The sequence below is a fragment of the Dendrobates tinctorius genome, unplaced genomic scaffold, assembly GCF_039654945.1.
Source record: "Dendrobates tinctorius isolate UK_male_01 unplaced genomic scaffold, ASM3965494v1 ptg000013l, whole genome shotgun sequence".
Classification (NCBI taxonomy): domain Eukaryota; kingdom Metazoa; phylum Chordata; class Amphibia; order Anura; family Dendrobatidae; genus Dendrobates; species Dendrobates tinctorius.
Genome location: NW_027361681.1, coordinates 3,783,889 through 3,803,839, shown reverse-complemented (window position 1 = coordinate 3,803,839; position 19,951 = coordinate 3,783,889). Strand labels below are relative to the sequence as shown.

The window sequence follows — 19,951 nt, the reverse complement described above, 5'->3', positions numbered from 1 at the left end:
GAGAGTTTAATGGAACCAACACATGTAATGGTCCAGATTCTCAACTGTCTCAAAGGAAGGTCAGGTTTATAGCTTCTCTAATCAGCCAAACTGTTTTCAGCTGTGCTAACATACTTGCACAAGGGTTTTCAAGGGTATTCTAACCATCCATTAACCGTCTTATACAGTTAGCAAACACAAAGTAACATTAGAACACTGGAGTGATGGTTGTTGGAAATGGGCCTCCTATACACCTATGAAGATATTGCATTACAAACCAGACGTTTGCAGCTAGAATAGTCATTTACCACGTTAACAATGTATAGCGTGTATTTCTGAATCATTTAATGTTAGCTTCATTGGAAAAAAACTGCTTTTCTTTCAAAAATAAGGAAATTTCTAAGTGACCCTAAACTTTTGAACGGTAGTGTAAGTTGACTATCTCATACCTTCCGTAATAAGACCGTGACTCAGTGGCTGATGTAAAATGCCAACTCAGCAAAAGACTAATAATGTTCTCCTGTATGTACATATGTACTTCATTATCAGTATCCCCTTCACTCCTCATCAAGAGCTGAATTTATCTCACATAGATAAGATGGCATAACCTGCAGACTTGTGATGACTTTCCATAGTGTCAGGCTTTAAGGACGGTGGCATAATAAACCTAAAAAAAGAAAAGTCTTAATGAGTTTGAACTTGGACTCTGCCCGGCTTTGCATGGAGGGAAACGTCTTTGAATCACCACGAGCAGTCGGGGCCCCTGACTCTGGACCGCAGTAGGGAATCTATAAAAACTGGTGATCGATCCCAATGCATGCATACACACATTTGTACCGGTCAGTATTTTGGCCACCCATCTTCATGCAGTTGTTGTCCTTATTGGAATGTGCACTTTGCAGATTCAGACTGAAGGCCGCAAAACCACAAAGAAAGAAGCAAATATGTGACACAAATCAGAATGTGTTACACCTTTGTTTCCTCCTGGTGCCCCCCTTTTTACTCTGATCACTGCTTTACACCCCCTTGACTTTCTCTCTAGCAACTTCATCAGGTTGTTACCTGGACTAGTTCCATCAGTCCTGAATGTGTTCCCAGAGGAGCGGAGTATTTGTGCTGCTTTGTCTTCATTCATTATGTGTCAAATTCATCCTAAACCATCTCATTTGGGTTGATATCAGTGTTTGTGGAGGCCATGTCCTCTTACACAGCTTCCATATCTCTCCATGCTTACACGACCTGGAGGTATTTGGAGTCATTGTCCTGTTGCAGCACAAATCATGGTCCCACTATCTTCACTAAGTGCAAACCAGATGGGTCCGTGGTCATTGCATAATGCTGTGGTAGACATGGTGATGAAGTTGACCTTTCCTGCATCTTACAAAGACACAGCGGTTGATACCAAAAGTTTCTAATTTTGACTCCTCAGACAACTGTTCAGATTTCCCCTGATCTAATATCGAGTCCATGTGTTGGTTCGACAAAACAAGTTTCTTGTTTGCGCTCGCCAGTAGCTGCTTTATTGCAGTAATACAATAATAAAGGCCACTTCTTGCAGTCTCCTCTGGACAGGTGATGTTGAGTTGTCTGCGACTTAATGTTATTTTTGCGTGATGTTATCTGAAGTGCTGTCAATTTGAGCTTTGTGACTCTGATGAACTTATCCTCTGCAGCAGATGTAATTCTTAGTCTTCTTTTTCCTGGATTGGTATTCATGACCAGTTTAACCTTATTGAAGGATAGTTTTCATGACTGCAAGTGAAGGATGCCTTCAAGTTTTTGCAATTTTCCCTATTCTGACTGCCATGATAGTGTCAAACACTTTCTGAAGGCAGATGATTACACAAATGGAACAGGCTACCTGTTCATTGGCAGCGATTCCAGGAGATGACCTGACTGAGCTGTGGGAAAGAAGGGTGTGCAAAGCCTTCATTAGAGTAACAGAGAGGCACTGTGAGGAGTCTAGGGTGTTACATATATCCTTGCAGTCTGAATCTACAATGTGCGCATTTGAATAAGAACAAGGAAAACCATTGCATGAGCAGGGGTGTCCAAACTTTTGTCCAGTACTGTGTGTGTGTGTGTGTGTGTGTGTGTGTGTGTGTGTGTGTGTGTGTGTGTGTGTGTGTGTGTGTGTGTATATGTAACATATGTATGTGACCTAATTTTTGTAACTTTTTTTTTTTTTTTTTTTTTTTTATTTAATCAATTTTTGCTCATTTCTTGCCAAACTACCCTGGTCCAGAAAGGTTATTTGAGACAGCTGGACTAGAGCTTTTTTCACCTGCACCAGCAATCCTGTCACCTACTAATCCTCAGGTAATATCATGATGACGTGACGCATCATGGCTTCCTCACATCCCAAGGGCCTAATGAGTGGCAGATACACACAGGGTGCCAGACAGAGGTGTGTCAGCACAGAAGTTGAATACTGTCCCAGTCCTGCTGCAGTAAGGAACTCAACTGGATGCCGAACCAGGGTACTTCTGATGCTTTTGTACATCACCTCTAGCATTTCCTTATTGTTTTTATTTTATAGTCTCCTCTTTTTGTTTTTTAGTTTTGTTTTTTTTTTTACTTTTCCCATTTTTAATTTTAGCTTCTTGTTTGCTTGTTGTTGTTTTGTTTTTTGTGATACCGACACTTCGTATAACAGAAGCTACATTTTACATTGCTCAAGCTTTTTTGGACTTGTGCTCATCAAGGAAACGTCAATGAGGAATCTGTGTTCTGCCAAAGTGTTGTTTGCATACACTTACTGTGTACTTATGGGGATTGTTGTGTGCAGGAGCTCGACCCATCACGTATTAAGGAAGAGAGTGAAAATCAGTTCTTTAAAGGGGCATCCTACAGACACCTTGTGAACGCATAGATATATTTGTTGTCCCTGCACCATTTTCATATGAATTGTTTTTTTGTTTTCTTTAGTTTGGTTTTTTTTTTTTTTTTTTGGGGGGTGGTATTTGTGTTAACAAATTTTCATTTTGCCAAAATAATGTAAAAATAAAATAAATGGTGAGGTGATATTCTGACAGTGTGGTTTCATGTCTTCGCCCTAAATTTGTAATTTGATATGGAACCATGAAATAGATATTTTAAAGAGAAAAAAAAAAAATCTCATGTTAATAGGATGGAAACTACCTAGTTGAATGAAACTCTCGCTCTCTGAAGGAATATTTTTTTTTTTGTTGTTGCACACTTTTTATATGTACGTTTTTCTTGACATGATTGATTTTCCTGTTACCTATTTGTTATCTGCTTGTTCTAGATATTATAGGGACACAGGGATGTGCCAGGGGCTGAGAGTCCAGACTCTGGATGATGCACATGTAAATGATGAGCCGGTTTTCTTAGCAGATGGGGGAGGAGTTCCTGAGTATCTAAACCTCTGTCACCATTTTACTCACTCTTTCTGCACATCCTGCACCTCAGGGACTGTCAGGAGATCTCCTCTGGGCTGGTGAGCTCTGATTTTATTATAGAAACCCTCCAATATTTTAGATAGTAGTTTCGTATTTGTATTTAAAGGAGTAGTCATCTGTATTCAGGTGCAGCCCCTTTAAGACTGAGTGGACCCTTTAAGGCTGCAATAAGACAATCATTTGCTTCACCTATACATGGCACATGGCACATTACCACTCAATTGTGAACCCCAATATTCTTTTACAGGAGTCCTGGATGCTGAGATACAGAGTTGTTTTCAGGGTCACTACTGACTTTCTTGTCCCCTCCATGTCACAGGCTGATAGAGGAGCAGCTCTAAAACTTTAGGAGCCTGCAAACAGCACCTCATGTCTCATGCTTCCTAATCATCATGTTTAATAAGGGAGACACAAACTATTTGGGGTTCACTATTGCAGAACTGTGCAAATTAATTGTGGGTAACGGGATAATTCGGAGACAAATTTTTGTGCATGACGCGTCCATGTTTTTCTTCATCGTCCTCTTGGGCATCGCTGCCTCCAATATCCTGCCTATGTAATTCACACTTGATTATTGAACCACTTTCATCAATCACATTTGTGCTCATCATTATTTTTGTTGCACATTCCATTTTTCCTGTTAATGACAAGTGCCAAAAACTTCTTAGTGCACCTGCCCGGATATCAGGTGCCAGGTTTTGACTTGCTTTTACTTTAGTCCCCCTTTTTCTTCATTATCCCCCTTGTTTTTTAGCACACTTTTGCACTCTTTTCATCTTCCTTATTTCACTTTCACTTTTTTCCTGCAGCGCCTCCACGGGAGCAATGAAGTATTGTATAACGCCAAAAGAACACAGCAGCCTCTGTAAGGCTGAGATGCAAACATTGACTATATGAGATCAGAACTGCATTACTGCTGTATAGAATATACTTAGAAAAATGAAGGGACTTATGGCATAAATTGGCCAATTTATGAGAGTCCATCAGCCATGACAAGGCGACCTTTCTTTGATGGACCCTAAGCCTAATAATTATCAAACGTGCCTCACCCTTTACATTTGCAGCTTTAGCCCAGGACAGACATGTTTGATAAATATCAATGTTGAAAGTGGATGTAGCAATCTTTCTGATTTCCCGGTGACGTTTCCTCCACGTCCTTTGTCATCTGATTTAACATGTACAAGATAAAATCTATTTCAGGTGTTCAGTGCTCCTTTCCAGACTTGCTCAATATTCTCCCCATAAATGCCTGGGTTATGTAACGCCACCTGTCATCTGTGCCATCACCTGGTAAAAGCTGTATAGTGATTTCCATACTCCTTTTTTGTGTTGAACGGGCCCACTATTGATCTACAGACTATCGGGGGTAATGACAGGGACCCTATAGCACAGACGATAATAGTCTGCACTTTGATGGTGACAAGGTTAACACCCGGGACAGATGGCCATCTTAATTTATAATATTATATACACACATACCTTTTGCTTGCTGAATTTCGTTGTGAATCTTCTCTAGAGCTGCCCCTCAATATTTGCCTGTTCTCAGCAGCCCTGACTTTCCCTTGGAGTCATTGACACATGACATCCTGGAGAGGATACTCTGAATGAGTAGTGTGTTCTTTATCACTGGGGGTCCACACCTGATAAACACTATTATTCTGATGAGTACAGTAGCAAGTGCCTGACTCAGGTGGTCTCTGCAGACTCTGTCTCCTTCCCTACATCACAAGCTCAAGAAGCCTTTTCTATGGAGGGAAGACGTGTGCTCCTCTATGAGAATCTTATGGGGAAAAAGTGGTAATCAAAATCTGTCCAAAACCAGGGAAAAAACAGGAGGTAGAGACACATTTGGCATATTTACACTTATTTGGTACAAAATGCATTTGGTCCAATCTAATGTGATTACCTGTAATAATCATGATCCATTAGATGTCATCCTTACAGCAGAGAACAAGCCGCAGGCGACAACCGACCTTTCCCAACGTAAACAGGTTACTGAGTTAAAACCCAAATGTGCATTGATAGTCCTCCACTACAGTCATACAGCTCATGTATGTACACAGTGACCGCACAAGCAGAATGAGTGCTGCTCTGGAGTATAATACTGGATGTAACTTAGGCTCCGTACAGGATCAGTAATGTAATGTATGTACACAGTGACTGCACCAGCAGAATAGTGAGTGCAGCTCTGGGGTATAATACAGGATGTAACTCAGGATCAGTACAGGATCAGTAATGTATGTACACAGTGACTGCACCAGCAGAATGAGTGCTGCTCTGGAGTATAATACTGGATGTAACTCAGGCTCCGTACAGGATCAGTAATGTAATGTATGTACACAGTGACTGCACCAGCAGAATAGTGAGTGCAGCTCTGGGGTATAATACAGGATGTAACTCAGGATCAGTACAGGATCAGTAATGTAATGTATGTACACAGTGACCGCACAAGCAGAATGAGGGCTGCTCTGGAGTATAATACTGGATGTAACTCAGGCTCCGTACAGGATCAGTAATGTAATGTATGTACACAGTGACTGCACCAGCAGAATAGTGAGTGCAGCTCTGGGGTATAATACAGGATATAACTCAGGATCAGTACAGGCTCAGTAATGTAATGTATGGACACAGTGACTGCACCAGCAGAATAGTGAGTGCAGCTCTGGGGTATAATACAGGATGTAACTCAGGATCAGTAATGTATGTACACAGTGATTGCACCAGCAGAATAGTGAGTCCAGCTCTGGGGTATAATACAGAATGTAACTCAGTATCAGTACTGTATGTACACAGTGACTGCACCAGCAGAATAGTGAGTGCTGCTCTGGAGTATAATACTGGATGTAACTCGGGCTCCGTACAGGATCAGTAATGTAATATATGTACAGTACAGACCAAAAGTTTGGACACACCTTCTCATTCAAAGAGTTATCTTTATTTTCATGACTGTGAAAATTGTAGATTCACTCTGAAGGCATCAATACTATGAATTACCACATGTGGAATTATATAATTAACAAAAAAGTGTGAAACAGAAAATATGTCTTATATTCTAGGTTCTTCAAAGTAGCCACCTTTTGTTTTGATTACTGCTTTTCACACTCTTGGCATTCTCTTGATGAGCTTCAAGAGGTAGTCACCAGAAATGGTCTTCCAACAGTCTTGAAAGAGTTCCCAGAGAGGCTTAGCATTTGTTGGTCCTTTTGCCTTCACTCTGCGGTCCAGCTCACCCCAAACCATCTCGATAGGGTTCAGGTCTGGTGACTGTGGAGGCCAGGTTATCTGGCGTAGCACCCCATCACTCTCCTTCTTGGTCAAATAGCCCTTACCCTTACACAGCCTGGAGGTGTGTTTGGGGTTATTGTCCTGTTGAAAAATAAATGATGGTCAAACTAAACGCAAACCGGATGGAATAGTATGCCGCTGCAAGATGGTGTGGTAGCCATGCTGGTTCAGTATGCCTTCAATTTTGAATAAATCCCCAACAGTGTCAACAGCAAAGCACCCCCTCACCATCACATCTCCTCCATGCTTCACGGTGGGAATCAGGCATGTAGAGTCCATCCGTTCACCTTTTCTGCGTCGCACAAAGACACGGTGGTTGGAACCAAAGAAAACAAATTTGGACTCATCAGACCAAAGCACAGATTTCCACTGGACTAATGTCCATTCCTTGTGTTCTTTAGCCCAAACAAGTCTCTTCTGCTTGTTGCCTGTCCTTAGCAGTGGTTTCCTAGCAGCTATTTTACCATGAAGGCCTGCTGCACAAAGTCTCCTCTTAACAGTTGTTGTAGAGATGTGTCTGCTGCTAGAACGCTGTGTGGCATTGACCTGGTCTCTAATCTGAGCTGCGATTAACCTGAGATTTCTGAGGCTGGTGACTCGGATGAACTTATCCTCCGCAGCAGAGGTGACTCTTGGTCTTCCTTTCCTCGAGCGGTCCTCATGTGAGCCAGTTTCTTTGTAGCGCTTGATGGTTTTTGCCACTGCACTTGGGGACACTTTCAAAGTTTTCCCAATTTTTCGGACTGTCTGACCTTAATTTCTTAAAGTAATGATGGCCACTCGTTTTTCTTTACTTAGAATTTGTATTATGGCAAGAAAAAAGCAGCTAACAGTCTATTCAGTAGGACGATCAGCTGTGTATCCACCAGACTTATGCACAACACAACTGATGGTCCCAACCCCATTTATAAGGCAAGAAATCCCACTTATTAAACCTGACAGGGCACGCCTGTGAAGTGAAAACCATTTCCGGTGACTACCTCTTGAAGCTCATCAAGAGAATGCCAAGAGTGTGCAAAGCAGTAATCCAAAGCAAAAGGTGGCTACTTTGAAGAACCTAGAATATAAGACATATTTTCAGTTCACACTTTTTTGTTAATTACATAATTCCACACGTGTTAATTCATAGTTTTGATGCCTTCAGAGTGAATCTACAGTTTTCATAGTCATGAAAATAAAGAAAACTCTTTGAATGAGAAGGTGTCCAAACTTTTGGTCTGTACTGTACACATAGTGATTCCACCCTCAGAATAGTGAGTGCAGCTCTGGGGTATAATACAGGATGTAACTCAGGATCAGTAATGTATATTCACAGTGACTGCACCAGCAGAATAGTGAGTGCAGCGCTGGTGTAAAATACAGGATCAGTAATGTACAGTGCCTTGCGAAAGTATTCGCCCCCCCCCCCTGGAATTTTTCAGCCTTTTCTCACATATCATGCTTCAAACATAAAGATGCCAAATGTAAATTTTTGGTGAAGAATCAACAACAAGTGGGACACAATTGTGAAGTTGTACTAAATTTATTGGTCATTTTAAATTTTTGTGGAAATTTAAAAACTGGAAAGTGGGGCGTGCAATATTATTGGGCCCCTTTAACTTAATACTTTGTTGCGCCACCTTTTGCTACGATTAAAGCTGCAAGTCGCTTGGGGTATGTCCCTATCAGTTTTGTACATTGAGAGACTGAAATTCTTGCCCATTCTTCCTTGGCAAACAGCTCGAGCTCAGTGAGGTTTGATGGAGATCGTTTGTGAACAGCAGTTTTCAGCTCTTTCCACAGATTCTCGATTGGATTCAGGTCTGGACTTTGACTTGGCCATTCTATCACCTGGATACATTTATTTGTGAACCATTCCATTGTAGATTTTGCTTTATGTTTGGGATCATTGTCTTGTTGGAAGACAAATCTCCATCCCAGTCTCAGGTCTTTTGCAGACTCCCAACAGGTTTTCTTCAAGAATGGTCCTGTATTTGGCTCCATCCATCTTCCCATCAATTTTAGCCATCTTCCCTGTCCCTGCTGAAGAAAAGCAGGCCCAAACCATGATGCTGCCACCACGTTTGACAGTGGGGATGGTGTGTTCAGGGTGATGAGCTGTGTTGCCTTTACGCCAAACATATCATTTGGCATTGTTGCCAAAAAGTTCGATTTTGGTTTCATCTGACCAGAGCACCTTCTTCCACATGTTTGGTGTGTCTCCCAGGTGGCTTGTTGCAAACTTTAAACGACACTTTTTATGGATATCTTTGAGAAATAGCTTTCTTCTTGCCACTCTTCCATAAAGGCCAGATTTGTGCAGTGTACAACTGATTGTTGTCCTATGGACAGACAGTCCCACCTCAGCTGTAGATCTCTGCAGTTCATCCAGAGTGATCATGGGCCTCTTGGCTGCATCTCTGATCAGTCTTCTCCTTGTTTGAGATGAAACTTTAGAGGGATGGCCGGGTCTTGGTAGATTTGCAGTGGTATGATACTCCTTCCATTTCAATATGATCGCTTGCACAGTGTTCCTTGTGATGTTTAAAGTTTTGGAAATCATTTTGTATCCAAATCTGGCTGTAAACTTCTCCACAACAGTATCACGGACCTGCCTGTTGTGTTCCTTGGTCTCCATGGCTCTCTGTGCATCACACAGAACCCTGAGACTATCAAAGAGCAGGTGCATTTATATGGAGACTTGATTACACACAGGTGGATTATATTTATCATCATTAGTCATTTAAGACAACATTGGATCATTCAAAGATCCACAATGAACTTCTGGAGTGTGTTTGCTGCACTGAAAGTAAAGGGGCCGAATAATATTGCACGCCCCACTTTTCAGTTTTTGAATTTCCACAAAAATTTAAAAAACAATAAATTTCGTTCAACTTCACAATTGTGTCCCACTTGTTGTGGATTCTTCAACAAAAATTTACACTTGGTATCTTTATGTTTGAAGCATGATATGTGGGAAAAGGTTGAAAAGTTCCAGGGGGCCGATTACTTTCGCAAGGCACTGTATGTACACAGTGATTCCACCAGCAGAATAGTGAGTGCAGCTCTGGGGTATAATACAGGATGTAACTCAGGATCAGTAATGTATATACACAGTGACTGCACCAGCAGAATAGTGAGTGCAGCTCTGGGGTATAATACAGGATATAACACAGGATCAGTAATGTATATACACACTGACTGCACCAGCAGAATACTGATCCTGTGTTATATCCTGTATTATACCCCAGAGCTGCACTCACTAATGTACACAGTGACTTCACCAGCAGAATAGTGAGTGCAGCTCTGGAGTATAATACAGGATGTAACTCTGGATTAGTGCAGGATAAGTAATGTAATGTATGTACACAGTGACTGTACCAGCAGAATAGTGAGTGCAGCTCTGGAGTATAATACAGGATCAGTACAGGATAAGTAATGTATGTACACAGTGACTCCACCAGCAGAATAGTGAGTGCAGCTCTGGAGTATAATACAGGATGTAACTGTGGATTAGTGCAGGATAAGTATTGTATGTACAGAGTGACTTATCGGCACATCTGCTTCAAAGGTCCAATCTACAGTTGGCGTCAGTAAACGTCTGGGGACGTTCCCAGGGGCCACTGTCTGGACAGATAAACATCTAATAAAACAGGATAAGTTTTCTCTGCTCTTCTGCTGAAGAAGGCAAGGTGAATCATGGCCCTTCTACCTAAATATCATCCATTGTCCCCTACCATCTAGCACTCAGGGGTTTGCTAGTTGTTCTTTATTACTTTGTATCTTCCACTATTCTTAGTGTGTAACAATGTTGCTGACGTATTTTTTTTTTTTTTTTTTTTTTTTTTTTTAGGGTTGATACAGGAAATAGCTGTTCTTGTAGGTTTTAAAAATGTCCCACATGCACGATAGTATGACCACGTCTGATCCGCACGGTGGGCATCACCATCCCACCACAGGTGGGGGGCATCACCATCCCACCACAACTGGGCACAATCATGGAGATGGAGGGTCTATGCATATGATGGTGAGTACTAGTCCTGAGCGCTTATAATTCCTAGCACCTTTTTAGGGTCTCCTAGGGACATCTTGGCAGGTAGTGACCTATATGCCAGGTGGCCCATAATTCCCTCCAGTCTACAAGAAATGGGGGATAGAATTTCCACTATCTAGTGAGGAATTTCCATACAGATCGCCGATGACATCTTTTTTTTATTTTTCCACAGCACATGACTTTTTATTTTGGATACGAGAACGTGGAGCTTCTGTTCACGGGTTTGGTGATTAATTCGGCGGGAGGTCAGTACGTACTCTTATATACACAGTACCTTTAACCCTTCCCTGCTGCCGATTCCTCATCTTGGTAGTAGTGGAGTCAGAGGATAGAAGCTTCAAGCTTGTTTGTAGTAGGTTACCATGGAGACACATAGCTCTGAATACACTTGACAATAGATTTATGCTGCAACCCCTTCAGTCTCAGCATTGCTCGGGTCCTAAGATCAAAGACAAACTAATCGTAAACTGATGGCATAGTCTAGCGGTGTATCAGCACCATGTGAAATGGCAGTATAATGCTCTATTCTGCTATTCTATTACAGTGTATCGGTGCAGGTAAAATGCACATACTGATCTGACTTTTTCCACCTTGCATGATAATAGAAATGGCTGGAGCCTTTGTGGCTGTGTTTCTGCTCGCTCTGTTGTACGAGGGTCTGAAGATCTCCCGCGAATCTCTGCTCAGGAAGTCGCAAGTCAGCATCCGTTATAACTCCATGCCGGTACCAGGGCCCAACGGCACCACCCTGATGGAGACTCACAAGACTGTAGGGTAAGACAAGGTCTTGGCCATCTATGTTGTGCAAACAGTGGAGGCTATTAATGATACTGTGTATCTTATTCTGCAGCCGCATTGCCCTCCCCCCCCCCCCCCCCCATGTTGAATTTCCCCTTTTAAATAATTCTATATTCTTTCATCCAGGCAGCAGATGCTGAGCCTGCCCCACGTTTTCCAGACCTTCCTGCACATCATCCAAGTCGTGGTCAGCTACTTCCTTATGTTGGTATTCATGACCTACAACGCCTACCTGTGCATTGCAGTGGCAGCCGGAGCGGGCACCGGCTACTTCCTCTTCAGCTGGAAGAAGGCTGTGGTGGTGGACATAACCGAACATTGCCATTAATAAAGGACCGGCACCTCAAGAGTTTGGGTGATGGGACATCTGGTGACGCTGGCACTGAGCTCTGCCTCATTGACAGATAATGATGAGCGATCAACGCAACCAAATCCTCTGATGCCTTTATTTTATATCAGATGTATATTACCGTCACCTTGATGTCCTCGTGCTTAAGGATTTCTTGACCAGTAATGGATTGTGTATGGTCTGTTCCTTGAGGAGCAACCCCGCTGTCATTTCGGTTCCTCTAATTACTGTCAATGTCTCCCTTAACTAGTAGGGGGCCCTGTTGACGCAATCCAAGTCTTAAACTCCTAGTTAATGGTCGACTTAGACAATTCCTTAATTAATTAAATCCTTATCCAATCAGTGACATTTTCTACTTTTAATTCATCTTATTTTTAGACATAATTCCATTTCATATCACAATTTTTTGTAATTAATAAAATTCAAGTCATGAAGATAATTGCCTATCCAGATACAGGCGAATCGTAATTTGCCAATGGCATGTAAGCCCCTCCCCTGCCGGCACGCCCCCGAAGATCTTCTCAGGATCTCAATTTACTTTTTTATTTTTTTGACAATTAGGTGCAGTATGAATGATAGAATCAAAAACAAAGTGAAGTTGTCACAAAGTGACTTGTAATGTAGATCACAAAAATCTTTTTTTTAAGTTTCAGCTTTTATTATTTAAAATCTTATTTTATGTATATTTTTTTTTTCTAGTGAAGAAATGTATGATTATTTTTTTTTTTTTTTTTTTATTCCAATAGTTGAAACCGTAAAGATATTCAATCCTTTTAATAAAATATACTGGCAATTTGCAAATGTTGTGACTTTCATTTATTTAATTTTCAAACTGCATGTGTGTGACCTCTGGTGATAGATGGTGGCATTGCAGCTAGGTAAACTTACTCTGCTCATTACAGTTAAGTTTTGAGGATTGGGATGCAGGGGGTCATAGTTAAAGCTTTTAAACTAAAAGGATCTTGAGTGCTGAGGGTTTTTTTTTATGATGTGTTTACCGGTAAAGAATTGATAGTGGTGATTAAATTAAAAGTATATTAAGCCAGAAATATAACCAAACCACAACTTCCAATGTGGTTTTCATAACTCTACTTCACATTTAAGACACTGATGATTTGCATCCTTACTTATGCTCCAGAGCTGTATTCCACTTTTGCAAGCATCAAAGCTGAAAACTTTCACCATTTCGTAGCTAATACAAGTGCTTGTCACTAAATTAGAGTATCATCAAAAAGTTTAGTAGTTCAATATAAAAAGTGAAACTCATATATTCTACAGAGTCATTACAAACCGAGTGATCTATTTCACGTGTTTATTTCTGTTAATGTTGATGATTATGGCTTACAGCCAATGAAAACCCAAAAGTCATTATCTCAGTAAATTAGAATACTTTATAACACCAGCTTGAAAAATGATTTTAAAAACCGAAATGTTGGCCTACTGAAATGTATGTTCAGTAAATGCACTCAATACTTGGTCGGGCTCCTTTTGCATCAATACGGCATGGCTGAGATGTTATGGAAGCCCAGGTTGCTTTGATAGCAGCCTTCAGCTCGTCTGCATGGTTGGGTCTGGTGTCTCATCTTCCTCTTGACAATACTCCATAGATTCTCTATGGGGTTAAGGTCAGGCGAGTTTGCTGGCCAATCAAGCACAGTGATACTGCTGTTTTCAGACCAGGTATTGGTAGTCTTGGCAGTGTGGACAGGTACGAAGTCCTGCTGGAGAATGAAATTTCCATCTCCAAAAAGCTTGTCATCAGAGGGAAGCATGAAATGCTCTAAAATTTCCTGGTAGACGGCTGCGCTGACTTTGGTCTTGATAAAACACAGTGGACCTACACCAGCAGATGACATGGCTCCCCAAACCATCACTGATTGTGGAAACTTCACACTAGACCTCAAGCAGCTTGGATTGTGGCCTCTCCACTCTTCCTCCAGACTCTGGGACCTCGATTTCCAAATGAAATGCAAAATTTACTTTCATCTGAAAACAACACCTTGGACCACTGAGCAACAGTCCAGTTCTTTTTCTCCTTGGTCCAGGTAAGATGCTTCTGGCATTGTCTATTGTTCATGAGTGGCTTCACACAAGGAATGGGACACTTGTAGCCCATGTCCTGGATACGTATGTAAGTGGTGGCTCTTGAAGCAATGACTTCAGCACCAGTCCACTCCTTGTGAATCTCAACCAAACTTTTGAATGGCCTTTTCTTAACAATCCTTTGAAGGCTGCGGTTATCATGGTGCTTCTGCATCTTTTTCTACACACTTATTCCTTCCACTCAACTTTCCATTAATATGCTTGGATACAGCACGCTGTGAACAGCCAGCTTTTAGCAATGACCCTTTTCGACTTACCCTCCTTGTGGAGTGTGTGTCAATGACTGCCTTCTGGACATCTGTCAAGTCAGCAGTCTTCCCCATGATTGTGGAGCCAACTAAAACAGACTAAGGCCGGTTTCACACTTGCGTTTAGGGCCACAGCGTCGGCCTGCGCACGGCCGCCGCTAAGCCCCGCCCCCTGCTGCGCCTCCTTCGGTAGCTCCGCCTTCAGGCGCATGACGCTGCATGCGTCCCCTATCTTTATCACTGAGGACGCAGGCCGTGCACAGTATGCGTTTGGCAGCGCCTGCGTCCTTTTGACGGTGCGCCAAACGCAACCTGTTGCAATTTGGTTGCGCTCGGCGCACCGTCAAAAGGACGCAGGCGCCGCCAAACACATAGGACGCAGGCCGTGCGCAGTCAGTGATAAAGATAGGGGACGCATCACGCATGCAGCGTCATGTGCCCGGAGGCAGAGCTACCGGAGGAGGCGCGGCAGGAGAGGGGCTTAGCGGCGGCCGTGCGCAGGCCGACGCTGCGACCCTAAACACAAATGTGAAACCGGCCTTAGGGACCTTTTTAAACGCTTAGGAAACCTTTGCGGGTGGGGTTTTGTTTTTTTTTGGGGGGGGGTATTCTAATTTACGGAGATGACGACTTTATGGATTACACCAATGAAAACCCAAATCATAAACATTAACAGAAGTAAACACGTGTAATGATTCTATATAAGAGTTTCACTTTTTGTATTGAAGAACTGAAATAAATTAACTTTTTGATGATATTCTAATTTAGTGACAAGCACCTGTATATTGTCAATTGATTTAGGAAAATCAAAGTACTCCACTCCTCTGCTAAGAGCTCAGTTAAGGGTGCTTTCACACTGCGTTCTGGCACTTGTTTTGCATCGAAACCCCCCTGCAAAACTGGATTCAGATATGTGCACCGACAAAACCATACACTATAATGGTGCCGACAGCGTGAATGTGTGCTCTGACGTGCATTATTTTCAGGCCTGTAAGCCTACTGGAGGCAGCATTTGGACGTAGTAGACTGCGGATGCCAAAACAACGTGTGAAAGCACTTTTTATTGTTCAGGTGCCTGTCCAAAAGCAAGCTAAGAGTTTTCAAAAACTAGTGGAATAGTGAATGCAGGATCAGTAATGTATGTGCAATGTATGTGCATCCACAGTGCATTCGACACTGTGGATCATCAGCTCCTCCTCACTATGCTCCGTTCCATTGGCCTCAAGGACACCGTTCTCTCCTGGTTCTCCTCCTATCTCTCCGACCGCTCCTTTACTGTTTCTTTTGCCGGTTCCTCCTCCCCTCACCTTCCTCTTACTGTTGGGGTTCCTCAAGGATCGGTTCTAGGCCCCCTCCTCTTCTCCTTGTACACTGCCCCTATTGGTCAAACAATCAGTAGATTTGGTTTCCAGTACCATCTCTATGCTGATGACACCCAATTATACGCTTCTTCTCCTGACATCACGCCAGCCTTTCTAGAAAACACTGGCGATTGTCTAAACGCTGTGTCTAATATCATGTCCTCACTATATCTGAAACTGAACCTATCAAAGACTGAACTCCTTGTGTTTCCTCCCGCTACTAATGTACCTATACCCGACATTGCCATTTCCGTCTGTGGTTCCACTATTACTCCCCAGCAACATGCCCGCTGTCTTGGGGTCATACTTGATTCCGAGCTTTCCTTTGCCCCCCACATTCGATCACTGGCTCGCTCTTGTCATCTGCACCTCAAAAACATTTCTAGAATTCGACCTTTTCTTACTTTTGACTCTGCAAAAACTCTTACTGTTTCTCTTATTCATTCTCGTCTCGACTATTGTAACTCTCTTCTAATCGGTCTCCCTCTTACAAAACTCTCCCCTCTCCAATCTGTCTTGAATGCTGCAGCCAGGATCATATTCCTCACCAATCGTTACACCGATGCCTCTACCTTTTGCCAGTCATTACACTGGCTACCCATCCACTCCAGAATTCAGTATAAACTTATTACCCTCACCCACAAAGCCCTCCATGGCTCAGCACCACCCTACATCTCCTCCCTTGTTTCAGTATACCACCCTACCCGCGCCCTCCGTTCTGCTGATGACCTGAGGTTAGTATCCTCAATAGTCAGAACCTCCCACTCCCGTCTCCAAGACTTTACACGTGCCGCGCCAATTCTTTGGAATGCACTTCCCAGGTCAATACGATTAGTCCCCAGTCCCCACAATTTTAAGCGTGTCCTGAAAACGCATTTATTCAGACTGGCCTATCGCCTCAACACATTAACGTAACCTATCCCTGTGTGGCAGAGCCAAAAATTTTACCATAACCAGGTTCCCAGCATCATGTTCCCACATGCTTTATGCATCCATTAGCCCTCTGTGTCTGTACTGTTACACACTTAACATTATGGCTGGTCCATACAATCAGGGCAACTGTTACCACCCACCTTTCGTGTCTACCTCTTTCCTCATAGACTGTAAGCTTGCGAGCAGGGCCCTCACTCCTCTTGGTATTTGTTATAATCTACTGTATGTGATTATTGTTATGCTGTAATGTCTATTGTCTGTACAAATCCCCTCTGAAATGTAAAGTGCTGCGGAATATGTCGGCGCTATAAAAATAAAATTTATTATTATTATTATTATTATTATGTACACAGTGACTGCACCAGCAGAATAGTGAGTGCAGCTCTGGGGTATAATACAGGATGTAACTCAGGATCAGTAATGTATGCACACAGTGACTCCACCAGCAGAATAGTGAGTGCAGCTCTGGGGTATAATACAGGATGTATCTCAGGATCAGTAATGTAATGTATGTACACAGTGACTGCACCAGCAGAATAGTGAGTGCAGCTCTGGGGTATAATACAGGATGTATCTCAGGATCAGTACAGGATCAGTAATGTATTGACAAAGTGACTACACCAGGAGAATAGTGAGTGCAGCTCTGGGGTATAATACAGGATGTAACTTAGGATCAGTAATGTATGTACACAGTGAGTGCAGCTCTGGAGTATAATACAGGATGTAACTCAGGATCAGTAATGTAATGTATGTTCAAAGTGCCTGCACGAGCAGAATAGTGAGTGCAGCTATGGAGTATAATACAGGATGTAACTCAGGATCAGTAATGTATGTTCACAGTGCCTGCACGAGCAGAATAGTGAGTGCAGCTCTGGTGTATAATACAGGATGTAACTCCGGATCAGTAATTTAATGTATGTACACAGTGACTGCACCAGCAGAATAGTGAGTGCACCTCTGGGGTATAATACAGGATGTAACTCAGGATCAGTACAGGATCAGTAATGTGTTATGAATGGGAAACCGAGGAGGAAAAAAAGACAACAAGCTAAGTCTCAGAAAACCAGAGAAGTTGGTAACTATGCAGATTGCAGATCCCTGATCTTACCCGTACAACTAGCAGCAGTCGTGAAGCGTTCCTACGTTGGTCCTAGACGCCTCGTCACAACCGGAGAACTACATAAGCCTAAAGCAGGAAAAGAGGAAAACTAACTGCCCCAGAGCAGACCCCAAAGGAAAGACAGCCCCCCACATGTATTGATGGTGAAACAAGATGAAAATACAAACAAAGGCAGGAAAATAGGCTGAGCAAACGATGGGGCCCGGCTAACTAAAAAGGACAGAAAAGGAAAAACACGATCTGCAATCTGCCAAAAAAAAAACCTACAAAAATACTGTCCAACACTTCTGATAGCAAAATTAACCCTGAAGTCACTAGACTTCTAAACCTGTATCAGCACTCTGAAATATTCTGAGACAGAGCAAAAAACAGGCCAATCTAATAAGGGACAAAAAAGCAGATTGGCAAATGCTAATTAATAGGAGTGGAATTTCAGCATAGCCCCAGCAGGGGCAGCTGATTACACAAAAAACTGAATTGACCAACAAGCGCAAGTGTGAACATTAGCAAAAAACAAACTTAACTTGAGAAGACTGGAAGAGAGCTGAATCACCAGCACCCGGATAGGGCGTCGGCTGTCTTATATCCAGTCTGATACTCCAGAGATCCAATCGTTATCGTCCTCATCAGGTGGCAGATCACTACCACTTAAACCAACCGCACTGCCTCTTGTCACAACCAGAGGGAGAACAGAAGGGGAACTCTCAACTGCTGGAGCAGAAAATGAGTTCATGACAGTAATGTATGTACACAGTAACTGCACCAGCAGAATAGTGAGTGCAGCTCAGGGGTATAATACAGGATGTAACGCAGGATCAGTAATGTATGTAAACAGTGTCTGCACTAGCAGAATAGTGAGTGCAGCTCTGGAGTATAATACAGGATGTAACTCAGGATCAGTAATGTACTGTATGTACACAGTGAGTGCAGCTCTGGGGTATAATACAGGATGCAACTCAGGATCAGTAATGTATGTAAACAGTGTCTGCACTAGCAGAATAGTGAGTGCAGCTCTGGGATATAATACAGGATGTAACTCAGGATCAGTACAGGATCAGTAATGTATGTACACAGTGACTGCACCAGCAGAATAATGTGTGCAGCTCTGGGATATAATACAGGATGTAACTCAGGATCAGGATAATGTAATGTATGTTCACAGTGCCTGCACGAGCAGAATAGTGAGAGCAGCTCTGGAGTATAATACAGGATGTAACTCAGGATCAGTAATGTAATGTATGTTCACAGTGCCTGCACGAGCAGAATAGTGAGTGCAGCTCTGGTGTATAATACAGGATGTAACTCAGGATCAGTACAGGATCAGTAATGTATGTACAGTGTCTGCACTAGCAGAATAGTGAGTGCAGCTCTGGAGTATAATACAGGATGTAACTCAGGATCAGTAATGTATGTACACAGTGACTGCACCAGCAGAATAGTGAGTGCAGCTCTTGGGTATAATACAGGATGTAACTCAGGATCAGTAATGTAATGTATGTACACAGTGACTGCACCAGCAGAATAGTGAGTGCAGCTCTGGGGTATAATAAAGGATGTAACTCAGGATAAGTAATGTATGTACACAGTGACTGCACCAGCATAATAGTGAGTGCAGCTCTGGAGAATAATACAGGATGTAACTCAGAATCAGTACAGAATTTAATGTATGTACAAAGTGATTGCACCAGCAGAATAGTGAGGGCAGCTCTGGAGTATAATACAAAATGTAACTCAGGATCAGTACTGTAATGTATGAATACAGTGCCTGCACCAGCAGAATAGTGAGTGCAGCTCTGGAGTATAATACAGGATGTAACTCAGGATCAGTACAGCATCAGTAATTTAATGTATATACAAAGTGATTGCACCAGCAGAACAGTGAGTGCAGCTCTGGAGTATAATACAAAATGTAACTCAGGATCAGTACTGTAATGTATGTATACAGTGACTGCACCAGCAGAATAGTGAGTGCAGTTGTGGAGTATAATACAAAATGTAACTCAGGATCAGTAATGTATGTACCCAGTGACTGCACCAGCAGAATAAAGAACACAGCTCTGTAAGTGTAAGGGTGTGTGCACACGGTGCGGATTCTGCTGTGGATACGCAGCAGGCTCTGCTGCGATGTACAGTACCATTAAAAGCAATGTAAAATGAAAACCGCAGTGCCCACGGATGCGGAATTGCTGCGGTTTTAAATCCGCAGCATGCCACTTCTTTGCACAGATTCCGCAGCGGTTTGGCGCCTGCTCCATGACAGGTGTCAAACCGCAGGCAAATCCACAGATAAACGGCAGGTCTTTTGACCTGCGGATTTAGA

General features: G+C 42.6%; 1 protein-coding gene across 3 annotated transcripts in view; it reads left to right on the top strand.

Annotated features, from left to right (window-relative positions):
- Positions 1 to 12,667, top strand: part of SLC31A1 (solute carrier family 31 member 1) — a 36,977-nt gene extending 24,310 nt beyond the window's left edge. For 2 of the 3 annotated variants that reach the window (XM_073558315.1, XM_073558313.1), the window contains exons 2-5: positions 10,519 to 10,692; positions 10,892 to 10,964; positions 11,325 to 11,493; positions 11,644 to 12,667. In XM_073558315.1, coding sequence (XP_073414416.1) covers positions 10,558 to 10,692; positions 10,892 to 10,964; positions 11,325 to 11,493; positions 11,644 to 11,845 — 579 coding nt within the window. In that variant the 5' untranslated portion in view covers positions 10,519 to 10,557 and the 3' untranslated portion in view covers positions 11,846 to 12,667. Of the gene's footprint in view, positions 1 to 3,247; positions 3,440 to 10,518; positions 10,693 to 10,891; positions 10,965 to 11,324; positions 11,494 to 11,643 lie in introns of all 3 variants that reach the window. The other variant, XM_073558314.1, reaches the window with a different exon arrangement.
- Positions 12,668 to 19,951: the final 7,284 nt, after the last annotated feature.